The sequence below is a fragment of the Lipotes vexillifer genome, unplaced genomic scaffold, assembly GCF_000442215.2.
Source record: "Lipotes vexillifer unplaced genomic scaffold, Lipotes_vexillifer_v1.1 scaffold802, whole genome shotgun sequence".
In the NCBI taxonomy this organism is placed as follows: domain Eukaryota; kingdom Metazoa; phylum Chordata; class Mammalia; order Artiodactyla; family Lipotidae; genus Lipotes; species Lipotes vexillifer.
This window is the reverse complement of record NW_006790237.1, coordinates 2,600,008-2,623,390: the sequence shown is the minus strand read 5'-3', so window position 1 is coordinate 2,623,390 and position 23,383 is coordinate 2,600,008. Positions and strand designations below refer to the sequence as shown.

The 23,383-nt window shown below is 40.2% G+C and overlaps 1 protein-coding gene across 1 annotated transcript in view; it reads right to left on the bottom strand.

The window, feature by feature from the left end:
• LOC103075017 (zinc finger protein 432-like) overlaps positions 1 to 21,336 on the bottom strand; it is a 45,722-nt gene extending 24,386 nt beyond the window's left edge. The window contains 6 exon segments of the mRNA XM_082931301.1: positions 2,080 to 2,223; positions 7,515 to 7,623; positions 9,828 to 11,555; positions 18,086 to 18,178; positions 18,456 to 18,582; positions 21,159 to 21,336. Of these exon segments, the coding sequence (XP_082787427.1) occupies positions 2,080 to 2,223; positions 7,515 to 7,623; positions 9,828 to 11,555; positions 18,086 to 18,178; positions 18,456 to 18,582; positions 21,159 to 21,179 (2,222 nt within the window). The 5' untranslated portion in view covers positions 21,180 to 21,336.
• Positions 21,337 to 23,383: the final 2,047 nt, after the last annotated feature.

Below are 23,383 nucleotides of genomic sequence, written 5' to 3'. Positions count from 1 at the left end.
AATATATATATATATATATATATATATATATATATATATATGTATGTATGTATATATATAACTGAGTCACTTTGCTGAACACTTGAAAGTAACACAACACTGTAAATTAACTATACTTCCATAAATAAATTAATTTAAAAAACAATCAAGCAAAGAAAAAAAAAGCTACAAACTATGAGTAGTAGTCTGAAGGAGCAAAGGAGATGGAGAGAGGTGGAGGAAATGAGGATATATGATAGAGTGAGACACGGCTTCCTGATGAATTCAAATTGTGGGAGAGGGAATAAAGAAAACAGAACCTCTGGAGAATTTCAGACTGGGGCAAAGAGAAGTCTTAGTCCATTTGAGCTGCTATAACAAAATACCATAGGCTGGGTGGCTTATAAAGAACAGAAATTTACTTCTCATGGTTCCAGAGGCTAAGAAGTCCATGATCAAGACGCTAGTAGATTTGGTGCCTGATGAGGGCCTGCTTCCTCATAGACAGCGCCTTCTAGCCCCCACCTCACATGGGATAAGGGACAGGAGCTCTCTCTGGGTCCTCATGACCTAATCACTTCTCAAAGGCCCCACCTCCTAATACCATCACCTTGTGGTTAGGGTTTCAACACATGATTGGGGGGACCCCAACATTTAATCTATAGCAAGAAGCTAAGAAACCATATAGACACACAGAGATCAGGTTATGGTGTGGGTACAGCATTTAACGTGGGGTTAAATGTCAGGAAGGGAAATCACTATTTCCCAATGAAGCAGGAAGATGTACTACTTAGAAGACTGCTGAATTCAAAGATCATTTTTCTTTCTTTTTTTTAAATAAATTTATTTATTTTTGGCTGCAGTGGGTCTTCGTTGCTGTGTGCAGGCTTTCTCTAGTTGCGGCTAGCAGAGGCTACTCTTCATTGTGGTGCACAGGCCTTTCATTGTGGTGCCTTCTCTTGTTGCTGAGCACGGGCTCTAGGTGTGTGGGCCTCAGTAGTTGCGGCCGTGGGCTCAGCAGTTGTGGCACACGGGCTTAGTTGCTCTGTGGCATGTGGGATCTTCCTGGACCAGGGCTCGAACCCGTGTCCCCTGCACTGGCAGGAGGATTCTTAACCACTGTGCCATGAGGGTAGTCCCTTCAAAGATCTTTGGAGTAACAGCTGGAAGGTAGAATCTTGTAGCAAGGGAGGTGGAAGAAATAGGCAGAGATTCTGTGACAGAGGACAAAAAAGGAGAAGATGTAAGAAACCTAAGAAGAAAAGTAGGTAAACAACAAAGAAAATCAAGATGTATGTAAAATAAACAGGGACCACTGGGATCAGATCTCAGAGGAAGAAATGGGGGTCTATTTCCCTTTAGACACCTGTAAAGAAAAAGCTCTCATATGGGAAGATAGATACTAGGTGCAGTTGTTTAGACATCCTCAAACACTCTCACAACCATGGGTACTTTCTCTTACTGACTAGATTATGGCTTCCCTGGCCTCCCACCTTGCTGGTTATCAGCTACACACCTGAACAGGTTCAACTGCGGTTTTCATCTTCTATTGGCCATGGTTCTTCCCCTCGTTCCAACTTGGAGGACGCATCTGGTCTGCAGGCATGACACCCTGTCCACGGGAAATGACAGAAGACTTAGACACATCAAATTGGGCTGGGATGTCAAGATGGGAGAAAGCTACCTTTGAGGGAAGTTTTCACATCTGCAAAGGAGAGGCTTGGGCTTTCCTCGTGGCGCAGTGGTTGAGAGTCCACCTGCCGATGCAGGGGACATGGGTTCGTACCCCGGTCTGGGAAGATCCCACATGCCGCGGAGCAGCTGGGCCCGTGAGCCATGGCCACTGAGCCTGCGCGTCCGGAGCCTGTGCTCCGCAACGGGAGAGGCCACAAGAGTGAGAGGCCCGCATACCGAAAAAAAAAAAAAAAAAAAAGGAGAGGCTTTTCTCTCAGGAGAGGGAACATTATACACTTGTCTGGAGCAGAGAAGGATCTGAGAATCTACTCCTTGAGAGCACTGTAGGTACTGAAGCATTAAGCAGCTGAGAAAAATGGCCACTGACTGAAGATTCTCTGAGGGACACAGGGGACATGTACTCACCCACAAGACACCAGGTTGCTATGGTTCTCCAGCATCACATCTGGGTACGGGTCCTTCTGATTGGGGTCCAGGAGCTGCCACTCCTCCCACGTGAACTTCATAGCCATGTCATCATATGTCAGGGATTCCTGGCACAACACGGTCCTGTTTAATATAGCGTTTCCCTTCTATTGATGTAAGGAAGAAGGCATGTAAAGGAAGTTATTCTGTTATTTTCACCAGATAGGCTGCATTAATACAAGTAGTTTTTAAAAAAACACCTTGTAGTAGAAGGAAAACACTATTGGGATATTCTGCAATTATACATTCATAATTCTATTTATTCAACAAATGAGAAATTTGTGTAATGTGTAGCCATTATATTCTCTTGCTAACCAAGAACTATATATACATAACTCTACATATATGTACTTATTTGCCAAATACTATACACATGTGGGTGATATCAAGATTAATAAAACATATTATTACATTCATCAAGGGCCTTCCCTGACTTGGTGGATCAGAATTCACCATGTAGAGACAAGAGATGCCAGAACTACAAGAGATGACATGTTTAATAAATGTGTTTAAAATGTTATAAAGAATAAAGTATTTTAGGGAATTCCCTGGCTGTCCAGTGGTTAGAACGCTGTGTTCTCACTGCTGAGGGTTCAGGTTCTATCCTTGGTTGGGGAACTAAGATCCAGCAAGTTGCGCAGCACAGCCAAAAAAAAAAAAAAAAGTCTACAGAACAGGAAACTATAGGGGGCCTTAAGCTCTACACATATGAATGCTTTTAAACCTCATTTTCTTCATTTATAAAATAGGGATTAAAATGATCCTTCCCTTGAAAAATAAGAATTAAATAAGAAACCTCTAAACCCCATAGAAATATTGACTGTATATCCATTCAAAATTATTTATGGAGCATCTACTGTGTGCCAAGCACTATTCTTGGCCCAGAGATACAACAGTTAATAATAAAGTTAAAATCCATTTTTTTTATGTGAACCATTTTTAAAGTCTTCCTTGAATTTGTTATAATATTGCTTCTGTTCTTTTATGTTTTGGTTTTTCGGCCCCTAGGCATGTGGGATTTTAGCTTCCTGACCAGGGATTGAACCTGTACCCCCTGCATTGGAAGGCGAAGTTTTAACCACTGGACCACCTGGGAAGTCCCAATAATAAAGTCAAAATACTTGGAAAAATAAAAAAAGAACAGGAAACTATAAAGAGAAAATTAGGCAGATTTGAGAAAAAAAGTAAAGAAACACATACACCTGTGACATGTGTCCACACAAGTTAAAAGCTTATGTATAGGCCTTGAGGGATAATTAGTGAGCTAGAAATTACCCAAAAGGCAGCACAGAGTTACTGCAGTTAGGGACAATATTCCATAAGACCACAATAATTTGCAAGAGGGGCTCAGAACTCACTGAAAGCTGTTCTGCTGAAAGTGAGGGTTCATTACAGTTAAAGGATACAGATTAACATCAGCCAAGGGAAGAGGCTTGAAGGGCAGAGCCCAGGGAAATTGCAAACATGGAGCTTCCAGCTGCCCTCCCACAATGGAGTCATGGGCAGTGTGACTTTTTTTTTCCCTTTACTGATTTTTAAATTGAAGTATAGTTGATTTACAATGTTGTGATAGTTTCAGGTGTACAGCAAAGTGATTCAGTTATACATTCATATACGTATATTTATATACATATTCTTTTTCAGATTCTTTTCCCTTATAGGTTATTACAAAATATTGAGTATAGTTCCCTGTGCTTTACCATAGGCCCTTGTTGGTTATTTATTTTATATGTAGTAGTGAGCATTACTTTCTTGGCATAAATGTGTGACAGCAGGCAGGGAGTACCACCAACCAGGGGAGCTCCCTGAGCCCCGATGTCCAGAGGCTTAACTGGGGCTGGGTCACATCAGCCTGGTAGGACACCCACGTGCTTGACTTCAGTCTCCAGTCCCTGCAGAGGTCCACTGACACCATGGGATCCACAGCCTCCACCTTAAATCACATTGTGGGTGTGGCTTTTCCTTTTTCCCTTGCTGATTTTAGTCTCTATCCTTTCTATAATAAATGTAACCTTGAGGATAACAAGGTTTCTGAGTTCTGTGAGTTCTTCTAGCAAATTATCAAACCTGAGGGGGGTCTTGGGGACCCCCCAAACAAAAGGGAACTTCCTCGTTTGATAAACATATATATATATCATTAAATATATTATTAAAAATATACTGCCTTTACTTTTTAAAAAAATGACCCATTTGACTCATGGATACATTTTAAAGATAAATGACTGCATATGTGTGTGTGTGTGTGTGTGTGTGTGTGTGTGTGTGTGTGTGTGTGTATTTATTTATTTATTTAAATGAATAATTATTAACTCAATCTCTAGTCCCTCTCCCTTCCCCATAGTATAAGGGTTGGGGTGGAGAGTTCCAAGCTTCTAATCATGATTTGGCCTTTCTGGTGACCATTCAGGAGCCCACCCAGGGTCACTTTATTAGAACAAAGACACTCCTATCACCCAGGAAATTCCAAGGGATTTAACAGCTCTGTGTAAGATGCTCCTATCACCCCCATCACTCAGGAAATTACAAGGGTTTCATGACCTCTATGTCAGGAACCAGAGGCAGTGACCAAATATATATATTTCTCATTAAGGCTTTGGGATTAAATAACTCGCTCAGGAACATACTCTATGTGTTAGAACTACAATCTGCACCCAGGTCTGCCTTTCTCCAAGCACATGACCTTAACAATGGTTGTATTCCCTTACCAGATACCCTCAGAATAAAACTTAGCTCTCCTTGTTACTTCCTTAAAGGAGTTTACCACCCAGAGCTCCCTTGGAGGATGGCCACGTAGTCACAGACGCAAAACCTGAACTTCTGAAATCATCCCTTATAACACTGTGGTACATGAAACCACTTTCTTCCACAAAGATAGAAACACACACAAATTGGTTCAGCCACTGTGGAAAACAGTATGGAGGTTTCTCAAAAAACTAAAAACAGCGGGGAGAGAGGAAGGAATAAATTAGGAGTTTGGGATTAACAGATACACACTACTACATATAAAACAGATAAACAACAAGGATGTACTGTATAGCACAGGGAACCATATTCAATATCTTGTAATAACCTATAATGGAAAAGTTCCTATATGGAACTGAATCACTTTGCTGTACATCTGAAACTAACACAACATTGTAAATCAACTATACTTCAATTAAAAAAAAAAAGAAACTAATAATAGAACTACCATATGACACAGCAATTTCATTCCTGGGTATATATCTAAAAAATGAACTCACTAATTCAAAAGGATACATGTAACCCTATGTTCACAGCAGCGTTACTTACAATAGCCAAGATATGGAAGGAAACTAAGTGTCCATCAACAGACGAATGGATAAAGAAGATCTGGTGTATATATATATATGATAGAATACTACTCAGCCATAAAAAAGAATGAAATTTCACCATTTACAAAAACATGGATGGACTTTGAGGGTGTTATGCTAAGTGAAATAAGTCAGAGAAAGACAAATACTGTATATCACTTATATGTGGAATCTAAGAAATAAAACTAGCGAATATAACAAAAAAGCAGCAGACTCACAGATACAGAGACCAAACTAGTGGTAACCGGTGGGGAGAGGGAAGTGGGGGGGGGCAAGATAGGGGTAGGAGATTAAGAGGTACAAACTACTATGTATAAAATAAATAAGCTTCAAGGATATATTGTATAACACAGGGAATAGAGCCAATATTTTATAACTATAAATGGAGTTGACCTTTAAAAATTGTGAATCACTATGCTGCACACTTGAAACTTACATAATACTGTTCATCAACTATATCTCAATTTAAAAAATTTTTTTAAAGATAGAAACGCACAAACCTCAGGCTCCATGCTTGCCCCAAGAGCAGCAGATCTGAGGCTAGCACTTCCACGGCTTTCTACAGCCCAAACCCTGGAGCCTGGGTGAAAGATTTCTGGGGTAAGTCACCAACTTCCTGGATCATCTTGATCTCATCTTCCACCAAACATGGCCACAAATTATTCTCTGATGATGAGCTTCTGTGACTTTCCTGCATCCTCCCAGCTCACAGGGCCCCTCACCTCCCATCCTGTATCTCAAATATCAGGACTTGAGGTTGAGGGCCCAGGACCTTCATATCTGACTCTTTGCAACACCATTAAAGGAAAATGTGCACAGCCCAAATGCAGTGCTACTCAGGGGCAGAAATGAGTGAATGAAGCTTCTTAGAGGTATCCAGGGTATATTCCTTCAAAAGTCAATTCTTCCAACGAGCATCCATGGTCCTCCACTGACGAAGGAACAGCTGAAGAGCTTCTACTTCATTTTTCAGCCTAAAGCACTTTCCATAAATGGAATCTCTCCTCTTGCCTATAGTGTCTATTTCTTATCTTTGTCCCCAAGGGAGCAACTACTTTTACAGAAAATACATGTGTTTGTGTGCATAGTGTCTGTGTATGTATATATGTATTTCCCTAAAGAGGGACTCACTTGAAGAACTGAAGAGAAAGTAACATTCATTGTCTTTCCCAGTGGCCCAGGGATCCTGGGCCTCCAAAGCTCCAGCTTCTCAACACAGACACAAGTGTGCCTCCCCATATACTGACCATATGACCCTTTGTTAACTGTCAAACCTGGAAAAGACACTACCATTTACTGACGACCAGACAGATCCATCAGTTAGCCCAATATAAACTTGAAAGGAATTCACTGACAAATACCACCATTACGGGCTTAACTGTGTTCCCCCCAAATCCATATGTTAAAGTCATAACCTCCAGTACCTCAGAATGTGACTGTATTTGGAGATAAGGTCTTCAAAGAGGTAATTAAGTTTAAGTGAAGTTATTACGGTGGGTCCTAATCCAATATAACTGGTATAATGTGAAGACACAGGGAGAAGATGGCCATCTACAAGCCGAGGAGAGACCTTGGAAGAAATCAACCCTGCTGACACTGTGATCTCAGACTTCCAGCCTCCAGAACTGTGAGAAAAAAATGTCTGTGGTACTTTGTTATGACAGCCCCAGCCAACTAACACAACTACCACTGACCCCAGTTCTCCATCATTGAGACACACAAGGTAGAGAAACCCACTAAGACTCCAAACCCTGATGTTGGAACTCTCATTTGACAGACACGTACAACTGCGTACAGTAGGTGGTTACCTGTACTAAGGAGAAAGGAATTAGCCTTCAAATGTATACAAATGTTTGCCTAAAATACACAAAGATGGAGCATTGGAGAGTGCTAAATAAATGATACAGTGTCTGTTTGGCAGACAGCACACTTAATAACTGTTAGCTATAATTTTTATGAATGCGAGGGGTAGAGGATAGACGCTGGTATGGCCTTCTTAGAGGGCGACCAGGAATTCCCTATCCCATTAACATTTTCATTTACCTGGAATGCCAACCTCTGAAAGGTGAGTTCAGCACCTGGTTCTCAGGGCAGGCCTGGGCAGCACATTCGGGAACCCAGATGGACGATTTCACTGGGAAAGACGCCATGACTGCCATGATAGGATGTGCAATTCACAAGAAGTGGAAGAGAGCTGCACTCCGAGTTGAAGAAGAATCCATTTCTGATGCTTTGCTGAGGAGCATCTGTCCTGAATCCATCCTGTGAAAGGCCACTACTTTGCATGTTTTGTTCACCAGCATATCCTGTGTCTACAACAGTGCCAATGCTCAGAAATATATTTGTTGTAGTGAGTTACTCACACACCCAGAGTTTGGAAATTCAATTATGGGACAGCCACTCCATGGCAAATTTCCACTTTTTATTTTTCTTCCTTATAGGCAGAACTCACTGTTTTTAAGCTGGATACATCATTATTGGATCGAGGGAAAGAACCTTAGGAATAGAAATAGAGGACAAGGGCCCCAGTCCCAGGAGAGAAGGAATGATGAGGCTAAATCACATCTCAATTCGTTGAGCTACAGAGGAGCTTAGATCTTTGAAATGGTGGCAACTCTAAAAGGTGATAAGCCTGTGGACAAATGTAAGGCTTGTTCTCCAAAACATTCAAAGCGATCTCACCATCACCTGTCTCATGTACCAACCTCCATTTTAATTAATTTTAGTTTTTGGCCATGCTGCATGGTTTGTGGGATCTTAGTTCCCTGACCAGGGATCAAACCTGGGCCACCACAGTTGAAACTGCCAATTCCTAAACACTGGGACCACCAGGGAACTCCCCAGTCCTCCATTTTTAGTGACGTTATTTTCTTCCATTAATTGGGCTTATTCTATGGATCCTAGTCCTTCTTTGATCTGCCCTTTTTATAGTGTGACAGGAGCCTCTATTCAAGAAACAAATGTTTCTTGGAATAATACTGAGCCTGAGAATTGCTTGCCAGTAGCTCCTTTCCTTCAGTGACAAAAATAAATTTGATTGGTTAGTCCATGAGGTCATTCATTCGCCTTCATTCATTTTTGAAATCTACATATAATTCATTTCCTATTTTGCTATGTGCTGGGGAATATACAATTATCTATATACTGTCAAGGAATTTATAATCTAGGTGGATGTGAAAATTTTTAAAAAGTATCCATACCTTTTCCTATGTAAAATTAAGTAAATCCTTTCCCTTTCCCCCTCTGATACGTCCCTTAAACAGGAAATTATCAGGATACTTTGTTCCTTATACTATATGTTCTTTTCAACGAATGTAGGTGTACACATCCTTTGATTATCTTTGCCAGAGGTTAAAATTGCTATAGGCATGAAACCTAGCTTTAAAAAAATTCCAGCTCAAAGGCGGCAAGGACTTTCTGTTAAGTTCATCACTGACATCATCTATAGGTCCTAGGACAGGACCAGGTCAAGGAAACAGTTGTTAAAGTTTTTTCTGAGTGGTGTGTGTACAGGATGGGAACTATCTTCTAGGGCAAGAGCTTGGCTAATAGGTTATTCATGAATTTTGAGCTTTGTTCCTCCAGGTGAGATTTATAAAGTTAAGCATATCCAAACATGCTATGTTACATCATCAGATTAAATGTATTCAGTTTCCTTCTGAAGGACTTTTGGTAGACTGAAATAACAAGCTGAATATATTTAGAACTGAAGAAATCCAAGAGTTAACCATATAATGATCCTGGGTGGGAAAAGAAGGCCCATGTCCCCCAAACAAGAGGGGTGAACTGCATTATAACTGTAATCAATTATGTGCAACACAGACACCCTCCTTTGATTTAAAGCGTCACTGACGTATCAATTAGGCATTTGATTCAAGGTATACTGTCCTAAAATGTACACTATGTATATAATCTTATATATGATTATGTTAGGACTGTGACAGAAATCTCTAAAAGATTCACTTTCACAGGGCTTATTTGCTTCATGCATTTTCTGATATTTTGCCAAAGACATTCCATAGTTGGTGTGTTCAGAGTTTTATTTCTATACGATTTCCTCTGCCAACAAATGAGGCAGAATGTACCACTGACAACCCTGCCTCAGTTACTGCCTTCAAAGGTCCAACAATTTCTCTCCTGTGTAAACTCTCTGATACCAACTGAAGTCTTATTTCTGGGGAAGGATTTTTCCATGGTCATTACATTTCTACCAGCTATGTCCTCACTGACAGTATGTGACCTATGAAGCCCTGATAGGGTCTATCTTTCCACAAAAGGCTTTCCCAGTCTCTGTGTTTATACTGTTTGTCTCAGTATACACTCACCAGCCACAGGATGACCTAGAAGGTTTTATTCAAGGGTTTTCCACCTTCACTGTATCACAGTTTATTTCTGTGTGTTTTCTGTGATGTAAAATATGATGTAATTGATCACTGAAGGTACTACCACACTCACTGCATTCATTAGGTTTTTCTTCCATGCAAATGCTATTATCTGCTGACACTGCACCTGTGGCACCTGGCTGTCCCACAAGGGCTACTACATTCCTATCTGCTAGGAACCCATCACTGTGGAATGGAGTCTGAGCTGCCACAGAAGGTGTGTTCACGCTCACCACATTAATAGGGTTTTTCCCCTGTACAATATCACTCGAACGTGATGAGTTGGGACTCTCTGAGAAAGGATTTTCCAACTTGACCGAATCTCCACGTTTCTCTCTTGCATGCAGCATCCCTTTGTGGTACACGAGACATGACAAGTGGGAGAAGGCTTTCCCACAGTCAGTGCATCCATAGGGTCTCTCTCCTGTATGAGTTCTCCGATGTCTATTGAGGCATGACTTATCCCTGAAGGCTTTCCCACAGTCATTGCATGTGTACGGTTTCTCTCCTGTGTGAATTCTCTGATGGTTAATGAGGCCAGACTTGTGTGAACATGATTTTCCACATTCGGTACATACAAAGGGAGTCTTTCCAGTGTGAAATCTCTGATGTGAGATGAGGCATGTTTTCTGGCTGAAGCCTTTCCCACATTCAGTGCATACATAGGGTTTCTCTCCAGTGTGAGTTCGTTGATGTATGAGGAGATTGCCCTTCTGGATGAAGCCTTTTCCACATTCATTGCACACATAGGGTTTCTCTCCAGTGTGAGTTCGCTGATGTACAATGAGATTGCCCTTCTGAATGAAGCCTTTTCCACAATCACTGCATATATATGATTTCTCTCCTGTATGAGTTTTCTGGTGTGCATTAAGCTGTGATTTCCAGCGGAAGGCTTTGTCACATTCAGTGCATTCATATGGTTTTTCTCCCGTATGAGTTCTCTGATGTTCGATGAGCCGGGACTTCCTGGAGAATGCTTTGTCGCATAGACTGCACCCATGAGGTTTCTCTCCTGTATGAACTCTCTGATGATTAATGAGCCGAGACTTCTTGATGAAGCCTTTTCCACATTCCTCGCATACGTAGGGTTTTTCTCCTGTATGAGTTTTCTGATGAATAAGCAGCCGTGATTTCTTGGGAAAGGCTTTGTCACATTCAGTGCATGTATACCGTTTCTCTCCTATATGGGTTTTCTGGTGTTCAGTGAGCCTGGACTTTCTGGAGAAGGCTTTCCCACATATACTGCATCCATGAGGTTTTTCTCCAGTGTGCACTCTATGATGATTGATGAGGCGGGACTTCTTGATGAAAGCTTTCCCACATTCAGTGCATAAGTGGGATTTATTTATCTTCTGAGTTCCTAGATGCTTAATGAACTGTGAATTTGTGTTCACAGAACTTCCACATTCAGTAAATTTCATTTCACTATGAAATTGCTCATGCTTTGCATGGAGGAAGGATTCCCCATCTCCAAGAGGGTTCTTTACTCCATAGCTTCTGTTCTGGTTGACTAAACTTAAATTTGATTTCAGTGTTTTCCCACGAAAGTCCAACATATCATGATTTTGCCTTAAAGGAAAGTTACTTTTGCTCTGATGAACAATGTTTCCAAGTGCATTATGTTTGTGACATTGTTCCATTCTTTTTGGACATCTTTGATTTTGCAAGTCCTCCTGCAGAAGACAGTCATCTTTCCTCATTTCTAGGAAAGAAGAAAAGAATGAATCTTCCCATAGCTTGGTACAGAGTGAAACTACTTAACAAACGCCTTTGTGTAGGCTGGCCCTTTATGGACAACACTATGACTTCAGTTTAAAGAAACTCCAGGGCTTCCCTGGTGGTGCAGTGGTTAAGAATCTGCCCACCAATGCAAGCGACACAGGTTTGAGCACTGGTCCGGGAAGATCCCACATGCCGTGGAGCAAATAAGCCCGTGTGCCACAACTACTGATCCTGCATGCTAGAGCCCATGAGCCACAACTACTGAGCCTGTGCTCTAGAGCCCGTGAGCCACAACTACTGAACCCATGTGCCACAACTAATGAGCCTGCACTCTAGAGCCCATGCTCCACAACAAGAGAAGCCACTGCAAGGAGAAGCCTGCGCACCCCAACGAAGAGTAGCCCCTGCTCATCACAATTAGAGAAAGCCCGTGTGAAGCAACAAAGACCCAGTGCAGCCAAAAATAAATAAATAAAATAAAATAATTTTAAAAAATAGAAAAGCATTAAAATATATATATCTAAAGAAACTCCAAGTAGAAAAGGGAACCCTCCTACACCATTGGTGGGAATGTAAATTGGTGCAGCCACCCTGGAAAACAGTATGGAGGTTCCTTAAAATAGAGTTGCCATATGATCCAGCAATCCCACTGCCAGGCATATATCCAGACAAAACTATAATTCAAAAAGATATATGCACCCTGTGTTCACAGCAGCACTGTTCAGAATAGCCAAGACATGGAAACAACCTAAATGTCCATTGACAGATGAATGAATAAACAAGATGTGGTACATGTATACAATGGAATACTACTCAGCCATAAAAAAGAATGAAATAATGCTATTTGCAGCAACATGGATGGACCCAGAGATTATCATACTAAGTGAAGTAAGTTAGAAAGAGAAAGACAAATACCATATGATATAACTTATATGTGGAATCTAAAATATGACACAAATGAACTTATCTATGAAACAGAAACAGACTCACAGACATAGAGAACAGACTTGTGGTTGCCAAAAGGGAGGTGGGTGGCGGAGGGAGGGATTGGGAGTTTCGGATTAGCTGATGCAAACTATTATATATAGGATGGATAAACAACAAGGTCCTATTGTATAGCACAGGGAAGTATATTCAATATCCTGTTATAAACCATAATGGAAAACAATATGAAAAAGAATGTGTATGTATGTATGTATGTATATATATATCTGAATCACTTTGCTGTACAGCAGAAATTAATACAACAGTGTAAATCAACTATACTTCAACTAAAAAAAAAAAAAGAAACTCCAATATATGTTTGTTATCACTTGGACAAGGGTAAAATACAATAATGTAAACAAAGAAAATAAAAGGTAAAAACAGGGCATAAACAAGGTTAGAGCATTCAAAATGAGCAAATAGAGATCTGGCTGCTTTGTAACTGTAACCTTATAAATTATGCTGATAGTAAAATAAAATCAAGTTATTATGAGCACTAGACCACAGAAGACAGAGGGATATTTTTTTTCCAAGTGCTGTGGGACACATTCATACATGCATAAATCCTTAAATGCAAGGAATCAAGTATTATTCCTAATTATGTGACCTAGGCCACTGGATAGGTGAGTAGTGGTTTTTAATGAGATGGGGACTATTATTGAGGTTCACAATGTGGGGAAATCAAGTGTGCATTTCAAACCATATCAACCTCTAGGTGGGTTTTGGATATCCAAAACAGACATGAAGAATTCAATTGGCTATGAAGATCCTGAGAAAGGTCTTAACCATGCGGGAAAGCAGGTAACAATGTGGGAATCATTTGTATGTAAATATTATATATATAAGGATAGAGGACAGGATGGAAAATGTGTAGACTGAAAGTATCAATAGACGAAGGCGTGTGACCAAGTTTACAATTGTTATAACATTAAGATTTTGGGTTTTAAAAAGCCCATGGAGGAGCACCAAACACTGACTATACCAATACTAATAAAGGAAATAAATGATCCTATACTCAGGAAATTACAAGACTTTTAGGAGCTCTATGCCAGACACCAGGGCCAAAGACCAAGTACATATATATCTTATATTACAATATCATACTAGGGAACTGGCACCTTTTTCATTCACCCTTTGTACTTGTATATATGGAACATTTAAATTGTTCCCATTTCATTGTAGTGATCCCTAAACCCACATCCTGCCATTAATAGCATTTTCTTTCAAAAGTCTGCATACCCATCTTGGTTTCTACCATTTAAGGGGTCCTAAAGGATCACACTTCTGATCCTGGACCAAGACTCTTGACAGTTTTGCCTGCCATTTGTCTTAGAACCACTGGATGTACTTAACTATAGTTCACACTGCTGCCACCCAGTTCAAAAGAAAGACTACGTATCCAAGGATAATACAGATCAAATTCACAATGCCACCACTATACCTCAATTACAGGTGACGGTTGAACAAGGCGGAGGATAGGGGTACAGACCCTCCATGTGGTCAAAAATCCAGGTATAACTTTATAGTTGGCCCCCTGTATCCAAGGTTGTGCATCTGAGGATTCAACCAACCTTGGATGGTGTAATACTGCAGTATGTAGTCACTGAAAAAAATCCGCACATAAGTGGACCCATGCAGTTCAAACTCGTGCTGTTCAAGGATCAACTATACTAACAAAATCCAGAACAGCCTGGAAATAAAAGTTACGTTACCAACTTTTACTCCATTTATCAGTGTCCACACTCTACTCATTCCTCTACAAATACCTTCTAAAACTGGCCTTCAAGTGGCTTCAGGCCAATCTTTTGACAGTTTCCTCAAGGCCTTGCACATTTCCAACTTTACACCTTCATTACTTGCCCTTCCTCATCTTTACTCAAATCCCAGATATGCCTCCTATATATCACGCTATCATTCTATGTCACTGTAAGCTCTGTTTCCCCTACATTTCTAAAGTAGTCCCCATCTTTACTGTTCATTTAGACAACTTAGTTCACATAGCCCTGAACTATAGCAAAGATGCTGCATTCAAAAGAGGAACTTCCACATATTACCTGCAGATTTATCCTCTGTTTGTTACTAAAATCTTACTCCTAGAATGTACTGCTTTATTTCTCACTAATCTCCTCTAGCACACATTAAGGCTGTGGTTCACCAAGTAGGCTCAAGAGGGCCTGCTTACAACATTATGTATAGACTAGTCCAGGCCGTCCACCCCAAATCTACCAAAAATACACACTCTGAAAATAAGAGGTCCTAGTACATGTACTAGGAAACCATGCATTTCACAAATCCTCATCTTCCGGACTGCTAGTGGTCCAAGGCTCTTCTTTTTTTCTTTAATTCTACCTTGCATATATGTAATCTCTACTCAAAGGAATCTTTCTTCCTTTCTTTTTTTTCAAATCAAGGTATAGTTGACAAATGACATTATATTAGTGTCAGGTGTACAACATAATGATTTGATATTTACATACATATAGCAATTTTTTTCAATTCTACTATCTGTTTTTATTTTTCAATTTTAATTTTTTATTATTTTTGTATTGAAGTATAGTTGATTTCCAACATTGTGCTAGTTTCAGGTGTACAGCAAAGGGATTCAGTTATATATATATATAAATCCTTAGTATAGGATTTATATAAATATATTTATTTATATATTTATATAAGTTCATTTCTGTAAATATATTTAGTTATATATTTAGTTATATTTATATAAATTTACTTATATAAATATATTTCTCTATATGAATACTCCTTATTTTTATATATATACATATTCTTTTTCAGATTATTTTCCCTTATATGTTATTACAAAACATTGAGTATAGTGCCCACAATTTTTTTTTTTTAATCCAAGTCTCTTCTTAATCTGTACTCATCCCATAGGAGATCTTAATCCATCCACATTTCTAACTCTAGTCCTAAATTCTCCCTGAATTCCTCGGGTAGATCCAAATGCAACAGAGCATTTGCATCCAAGGTGATGTGAACAAACACGTCTAAATTACAATGTCCAAAACAAAAACTCCTGATTTCTCAACCCACATCTCCTTCTCCATACACCTTCTTCATCTTAGAAATGGCAACTCCACTCTTCCCCAGACTCATGTCAAGAACCTTAGCGTCATCCTTCAGTTGTATTTTTCTTTCAACCCATTATCTACTTCAATAGGAAACGCCTTCTCTCCTTTATAAATATATTTCCAAGCTCACTACCCCTCACCCCCTCTACCCAGGTTGAAGACAAGCGTTCTGTTTTATACTACAGCAATGGGCTCCACTGACTGGATTTCAGGCTTCAACTTCCCTTCTACAAAGTAGTCAAAGTGATCATTCTATTTTATTTTTAAAAATTTTTTATTTTATATTGGGGGTATAGTTGATTTACAATGTTGTGTTAGTTTCAGGTGTACAGCAAAGTGATTCAGTTATATATCTATATCTATATATATATATATATCTATATCTCTCTCTATATATATATATTCTCTTTCAGATTCTTTTCCTATATGGAAGTTATCTTTTTTTTTTTTTTTTTTTGGCCACACCACGCAGCATGTGGGATCTTAGTTCCCCGACCAAGGATTGAACCTGCACCCGCTGAAGTGGAAGTATGGAGTCTTAACCACTGGACCACCAGGGAAGTCCCACAAAGTGATCATTTAAAATATAAATTATATTATGCCGTACTGTTTTCTCATCTGATTGTTTTTAAAAAATCAAGTCCTTAGGACTTCCCTGGTGGCCTGCTGGTTAGGATTCGGGGCTCTCACTGCTGTGGCCCAGGTTCAACCCCTGGCTGGGGAACTGAGATCTTGCAAGCTGCGTGGTGCAGCCAAAAAAATTAATTAATTAAAAAAAAAAATCATGGATTTCCCTGGCAGTCCAGTGCTTTTAGACTTCGCCTTCCAATGCAGGGCATGTGGGTTCAATTCCTGGTCGGTGAACTAACATCACACATGCCTCGCGGCCAAAAAACCAAAACATAAAACAGGAGTGATATTGTAACAAATTCAATAAAGACTTTAAAAATAATCCACACCAAAAAAATCTTAAAAAAAAAAACCAAAAAAATCAAGTCCTTGAAGTGGCCCTGAAAGGTCCTACATGACCTGTCTACTCCAAACTCCACCTACTACCTTACTGCTGTCATCTCCGTATTTTCTCCATCCACTGACCCTCTCGCTCACTCCACTGTACTCATACAGGCTTCCTCCAGATTCCTAAAACATGCTCCTGCCTCAGGCTTCTGACCTTGCTATTTTGTCTTCATGGAATGCAATTCACCCAAGGGACCTACCCACATCGCTGATATAGCTGCTTAAAGGCATCTTACCAGAGACATTCCCTTTCTTAAAGGATGTAAGATGAGGGGGCTAAGCTAAATTCCTAGCTGCCAAGAGCACAACTTAGCCCCCTCACACATGGCTGCATTTGCTGGAAGGGCTGGAAATGAAGTTAATGATCAGTCATGCCCAGGGCGATAAGGCCTCCTTTAAAAATTACAGGGTTCAGAGAGCCTACAGGTGGCTGAACACAAGGAGGTGTTGGGAGAGCATCACACCCAGAGAGGGCATGGAAGCTCCACGCTCCTTCCCCGTACCCTGTGCATCTCTTCCACCTGGCTGTTCCTGACTTAAATCCTTTCATAACAAACTGGTGATCTAGTAAGTAAAATGTTTCTCTGAGTTCTGTGTGCCACTCTAGCAAATGAATTGAACCTGAGAAAGAGGGAGTCTTGGGAAGCTCCGGTCTACAGCCAGTTGGTCAGAAGCACAGGTAACAACCTGGACTTGTGTTTGGCATCTGAAGTGGAGGTCGGGGCAGTCTTGTGTGATGGAGCCCTTAACCTGTGGGATCTCATGTTTTCTCCAGGCAGACAGTGTCAGAATTGAGTTAAACTGTAGGACACTTAGCTGGTGTCACAGAGAATTGCTGGTGTCAGAAGTGCCATGAGTGTGGCAGTGGTGTGAGAGCAAAGAAGAAACACAAGAGGAAGACTGAAGTTTCTCCAGCACAGCCAGGATATATGAAGAAAGAAACAAGGTACTAGACACTGAACGTTTATGTTCCCCCCACAATTTATACGTTGAAATCCTAACCTCCAACCAAAGATGGTGTGAATGGTAGGAATGGAAATCAATTATTATCCAAAGGGGCAAGAAGGTGCAGTTGCCAGAAGACAGCACTGAAATCAAAACATCTCTCTTTAGAGAGAGATGTGGAAGGTTGAATTTCATAGCAAGAGAAGTAGAAGGAACAGGTAGTGATACAGTGCTGGGGGAAGAAGAATGGGAAGATTTGAGAATTCTAAGAAACTTAGAGAAAAAAAAATCAAGACCCAGGTGAAATAAATAGGGATCAAATCCAAGAAGAGATATGTTCCTCGACACCACTAAAAGAAAAAGAGCTCTTCGGTGGAGGCTATGCTTCCATGTCCGCAGACATACACAGCTGTGACATCTCTGAATGATTAGAATATGACTCCCTTGGTCGCTCAATGCTGGTTCTCTTACACACCTGGACAGATTCGACTGTGGATTTCATCTTCTACTGGCCACGGTTCTCCTCGTTCCAATTTGGAGAGAGCATCCGGCTTGCTGGCTTGATACCCTGTTCATGGGAAACGACAGAGACAGACTCTTGAACTGGGCTGTGGTCTGCCAACATGGAAGAATGTTACATTTTACGAACTATGCAATTTGCGGCTCAGCAAAGGAAAGGCTCATCTCTCAGGAGAGGGCACGTTATACTCTAGTCTGGGACCAGAGAAGGAACTGAGACTTATCTACCACTTCAGGGCACCATGGACACTGCAAAACTTTCAGAAGCTGAAGAAAGAGAGGCCACTGACTGGGGACTCTGAGGGACCAAGGGGAGCTGTTCTCACCAACGGACAGCAGGTTGCTATAGTTCTCCAGCATCACGTCCCGGTACAGGTCCTTCTGAGCAGGGGCCAGGAGCTGCCACTCCTCCCACGTGAAGTCCACGGCCACATCCTCCAGTGTCAGCGATCCCTGTAACAACACGGTCCTGTTTAATATGAGTGTTTCTCTCGTTACTGAAATGGAAGGCAAGTGAAGGAAGTTGTTCTGCTCTTTTCCACTACATCTATATACGGAGGTGCTCTTTTAGGCTACATCTATATAAGGAGGTGCCTTGATTTTTATTTATTTTAATTTTTAAAAAAATTTGGCTGTGCTGCGAGGCTTGGGGGATCTTAGTTCCCTGATCAGGGATTGAACCCAGGTGTCTGGCAGTGAAAGTGCCAAGTCCTAACCACTGGATCACCAGGGAATGCCCCTGATTTTTTAAAACTACATTGTCATAGAAGCAAAATCTATCCATGTTCTAACTTATGTATTGCAAAATATTCTGTAATAGTACAGTCAACCATCATTCAGCAAATCAGAAGTTTCTGTGATAAGTAGTCATTAATCCTCTTGTTAAACTAAAAACATATTTAAAACATTTGCTGTATATATATATATATATATATTTTTTTTTTTTTTGTAGCGAGTACATATTTGCCAGGTATTAAGTATATTCTAATGACATCAGGACAAACAAAACATATTCCTACATTCACCAGGAATCTTCATAACCATTATCAGAATCAACCATGAAGAAACTCCAGACGCTATAATTAAAAGATACAACGGGGGGCTTCCCTGGTGGTGCAGTGGTTGAGAGTCCGCCCCGACGCAGGGGACACGGGTTCGTGCCCGGGTCCGGGAAGATCCCACATGCCGCGGAGCGGCTGGGCCCGTGAGCCATGGCCGCTGAGCCTGCGCGTCCAGAGCCTGTGCTCCGCAACGGGAGAGGCCACAACAGTGAGAGGCCCCGCATACCGCAGAAAAAAAAAAAGGTACAACATATTAAGTATGTTTTATATGTTAGGAAGAATAAAAACACCTTTCTAAAACATATTAAAAGAATGAGAGACTAGTAAAGAACATTATTCAAAGTAAGAAAATAAATAGCATCCTTCAAAAAACACACAAGTACATATATACATAAGTACATTATTTATATTTACATTTCTAGTCAGGTTCACAACATATCAGATACATTGAAGAGATAATAAACAGGAAGGTAGATCTGAAGAAATTACTCAAAATGCAGCACAAGGACAAAATGATGGAAAATATAAAAGAGAGAATAATAAATATAGAGGATAAAGTGAGGTCTCACATTCCCCAGCTCAGTTTATGAAAAAGTAAATACAGTAATGGAAAGGCACTACCCAAAGACCTAAGAGCTGAGTTAGATCCACCCGCAAACATCCATACAGACACAGATGTACACACAGCTCAGTGACTGGAAGTACACACTCCTGCACATTTGTTAAGCGACACCAGGGGATTAGGAAAGAAGCGTATGAAGAGGACTCTTACTTTTTCACTAGATGTACTTTGTCATCACTGGAGTTTTACAAATATATTCACGCATATTTGTATTATGAAATTTTTTAAAGGTAATGAAAGATGAGGCAGTAGGACTTGGCTTTGAACCCAGGGAGGGGAAGTGGACTACCTTCAGTAGCTGGAAGTTCTTTTTTTTTTTTAATTTAAGTATCATTGATTTACAATGTCTCAGATGTACAGCAAAGTGATTTAGTTATACATATACATATTGAATATGTCTATTCTTTTGCAGATTCTTTTCCATTATAGGTTATTATAAGATATTAAATATAGTTCCCTGTGCTACAGAGTGGGTCCTTATTGTTCATGTATTTTATATATAGTAGTGTGTATCTGTTAATCCCAAATTCCTAATTTATCTCCCCTTGCCCCTTTCCTCTTTGGTAACCATAAGTTTGTTTTCTATGTTTAATAGCAGGAAGTTCTAAAGCAAACCCTGAGATCGCAACAACTTTACCAGACACAGACACTTTCAACTCCCTCCTGCCAAATCTGTACTCAAACACCTGTTTGATCACCTGTTCATATGGGACCTTGGAAAGTCATGCAACCCTTCCACTTTCTTATGTCATCTAGGTTTTACTCCCAAGCTAACCCTGACCACTACAAGGTTGGGTCCATGGGTCACCTTGCTATGGTCCCATGAAGCACTGTGCCCGCTGAGATTTCTTGGTCTATTTCCAAAGGGGTCTCTGGAGAACCAGCTTTTCATTTATGAGAAGGTTGTAGTTAAGGACACTGTCTGCCATATCACCTCTAGGACGAACCATTTAAAAAGTCCCAAGACCTGAGTGCCATGAAAAATACAGTGACATCCTCTGAGGAACTGGTCAGCTTTCTCCTCAGAGTCAATGCCTAACCCGTCATTATCAGGAGTCTCTGGCTGTGATGACCGTCAGAGCTATTAGACATGAGTCGACAGTGCATGTAACCCACTGGATACTCCAATCACAGAAGATATTCCAACATTAGTCATTTAGTGTAGGTCCCACAAACAATATATTTCTGATGCTACTTTGCCTTGATGTTGAATTTAAATCTAAATTTATTTCTGCACAAATTCTAGTTTTCCAATTTGTTATTTCTATTGAATTCAATTGCATTTTAAAGTTCCCCCAGAAATCAATCACAGAATGAAGGAAAGAATAAGACAAACCAAAAATCACCTGGTCCTTGATCATTTTCATCTGTTATTGGGAAACAGCCAAAGCTAGGATGTCTCCTGAGCCTCTTCTTGAACTGCCCTAAATTTCTGGTTAGAAATCTTAGTCTCCAGGCAGTGATGTCCCCACAAATGATGATATCCAGGTCGTGAAAATTTCTCACATCACGTGATGTATCTTGCTCCAGGAACCACGACCTGTGAGCTGAAAAATAAATTCACTTTGAGTGTAAATTTCCTCTGGGCCCAGATGTTGTCACTGCCACTGTCACCCACCTGATTTCAAAGCCATCTGTTCCTTTATTTGGGGTCCCAGAGGCTATTACACCCTGGAGCAATAAAATAGAAGATTGTGAATGTGTGGGTACTATTTCTTCTTTCTGTGAAGTGGAAGTGGGGTGACTGTGAAAGGGGAGACGGGAAAGGAGAACCAGCACAACACGATGCGTCCGCGGCGGGGGAATTATCACAGACCAGTTTTTGGAAAGAGAACATATAAAAGGTGAGGACCTGGACAGCTATTCCTTGGAAACCATGTGTGTTCATGGACCTGTTCAAAGTCATTGAACCATCTTCACTAATCGTCATTATGTGAAAGAAACAAACAAAGGAAAACCAAGAGAAAAAATTAAAGCATATACAACAAAGATTACTATTTGTGGATATATACACATTTAGTAAAAGTATAAAAACATGCATTATATAAAACGAGTTCAAGGAATGTGATTACAATAAAAACTACTGAATTGTATGCTTTGAGTGGATGAATTGTACAGTGTATGAATAAAAAAGCTGTTATTAGAAAAAAGCTATGAGTAGAACTCTAATTATATGCTTACTAAAATATTTACGGGAAAATGTATAAATATCTGCAACTTACAATAAAACATACCCTCAAAAATGTAAAAAGGTGGATTGATGATGATTAGAGGAGTGATATACGGATACATACACGATAAAGGAAACTCAATAAAATCATGATGATAAAATCCACGTGGCAGGCAGTCAGGAACTCAAATGTATAGTTCTTTAAACCTTGCTATATGTGTGAAATTTTTCATAATAAAATCATGGGAGATGGGAAAGCTTGTAATAATGAGATCAGCAGGGTGAGCAGAAACAAATCTTTTCAATGTAATTACTCTTCTGTGTAATAGTAAATTAAAAGTGAATAAAAAGATCGAAAGTAGAAAGACACCATTCACAATGGCAAAAAAATTAAAAATCATGGTGGAGATGAGGGACAGGGAACCACACCCTTATGTAAATGCAGAATCATAACCTGTTCTCAGAAGTGATAAATGAATATTTAAGCATTTAAATTCTATCTAAATGAATGCATATATTGAGTGATTCCAGTCATTAATGGCACAGGTTTGTCTCTTGGTATCTGTTAGAAATTTTTAAAAAACAACTCTTACAGAAAAAAAATTTATGATATATTTATTAGTAATGTTTATGATAGGAAATTAAATGATGAGGCAAATTATGCTAAATTTTCGGCAGTTTATTGGAATTGTGAAAATCAAGCATAGAAAAATGAAGACTAAAAGGAACTATATGGAAAATTTAACAAACGTTATCGTTGGAGAACAGAATTGGGGTAATAGAGATGTTATTTTACTTGTGCTAGAACAACTCTGAAAGGAAATATTTACAAGTGTGTGTATGCACACACACAGTAAACTTGCAGGAAGGGCAAAATCCTCATCTTTAGTAGAAACCTTACCACTTTAGGTGTGCTTAATCCTCGATCTCCAACAACGCTTTCATTTCTACGGGGTCGAGAGAAGATGTGGAAAGCCAAAGGCGATTGGCAAACGAGGCCTTGGACGTGAGGAACTGAAGAAGAAAGTCACGTTTGAAAACACCCACCCACCGACCAGCTTCAGCTCTCACAAACCTCTCAACGACTGACACACCTGGACCAGCCACCGCAACCACTGGTCACATACACTCGGAGTAATCCCGAAACCTGGACTAGATACCCAGGTTCGCTGACCATGAGACCCCCGCTTCTGTCATTGAGCCCGCTACTAAATCCCGACTCCAAACCAGACACCGCTTTCATTGACAAAAATCATTCCCTACCGCAGTCCTCAATCACAGAGCACTGCAGACAGACACAAAACTCTGATTACGGACTTTCAATCCTAGATTTCGACGGGCCTGTAATCACTAACACCAGAATCCTTCAGGACTGACTCCGTCAACCCAATCATAAATACC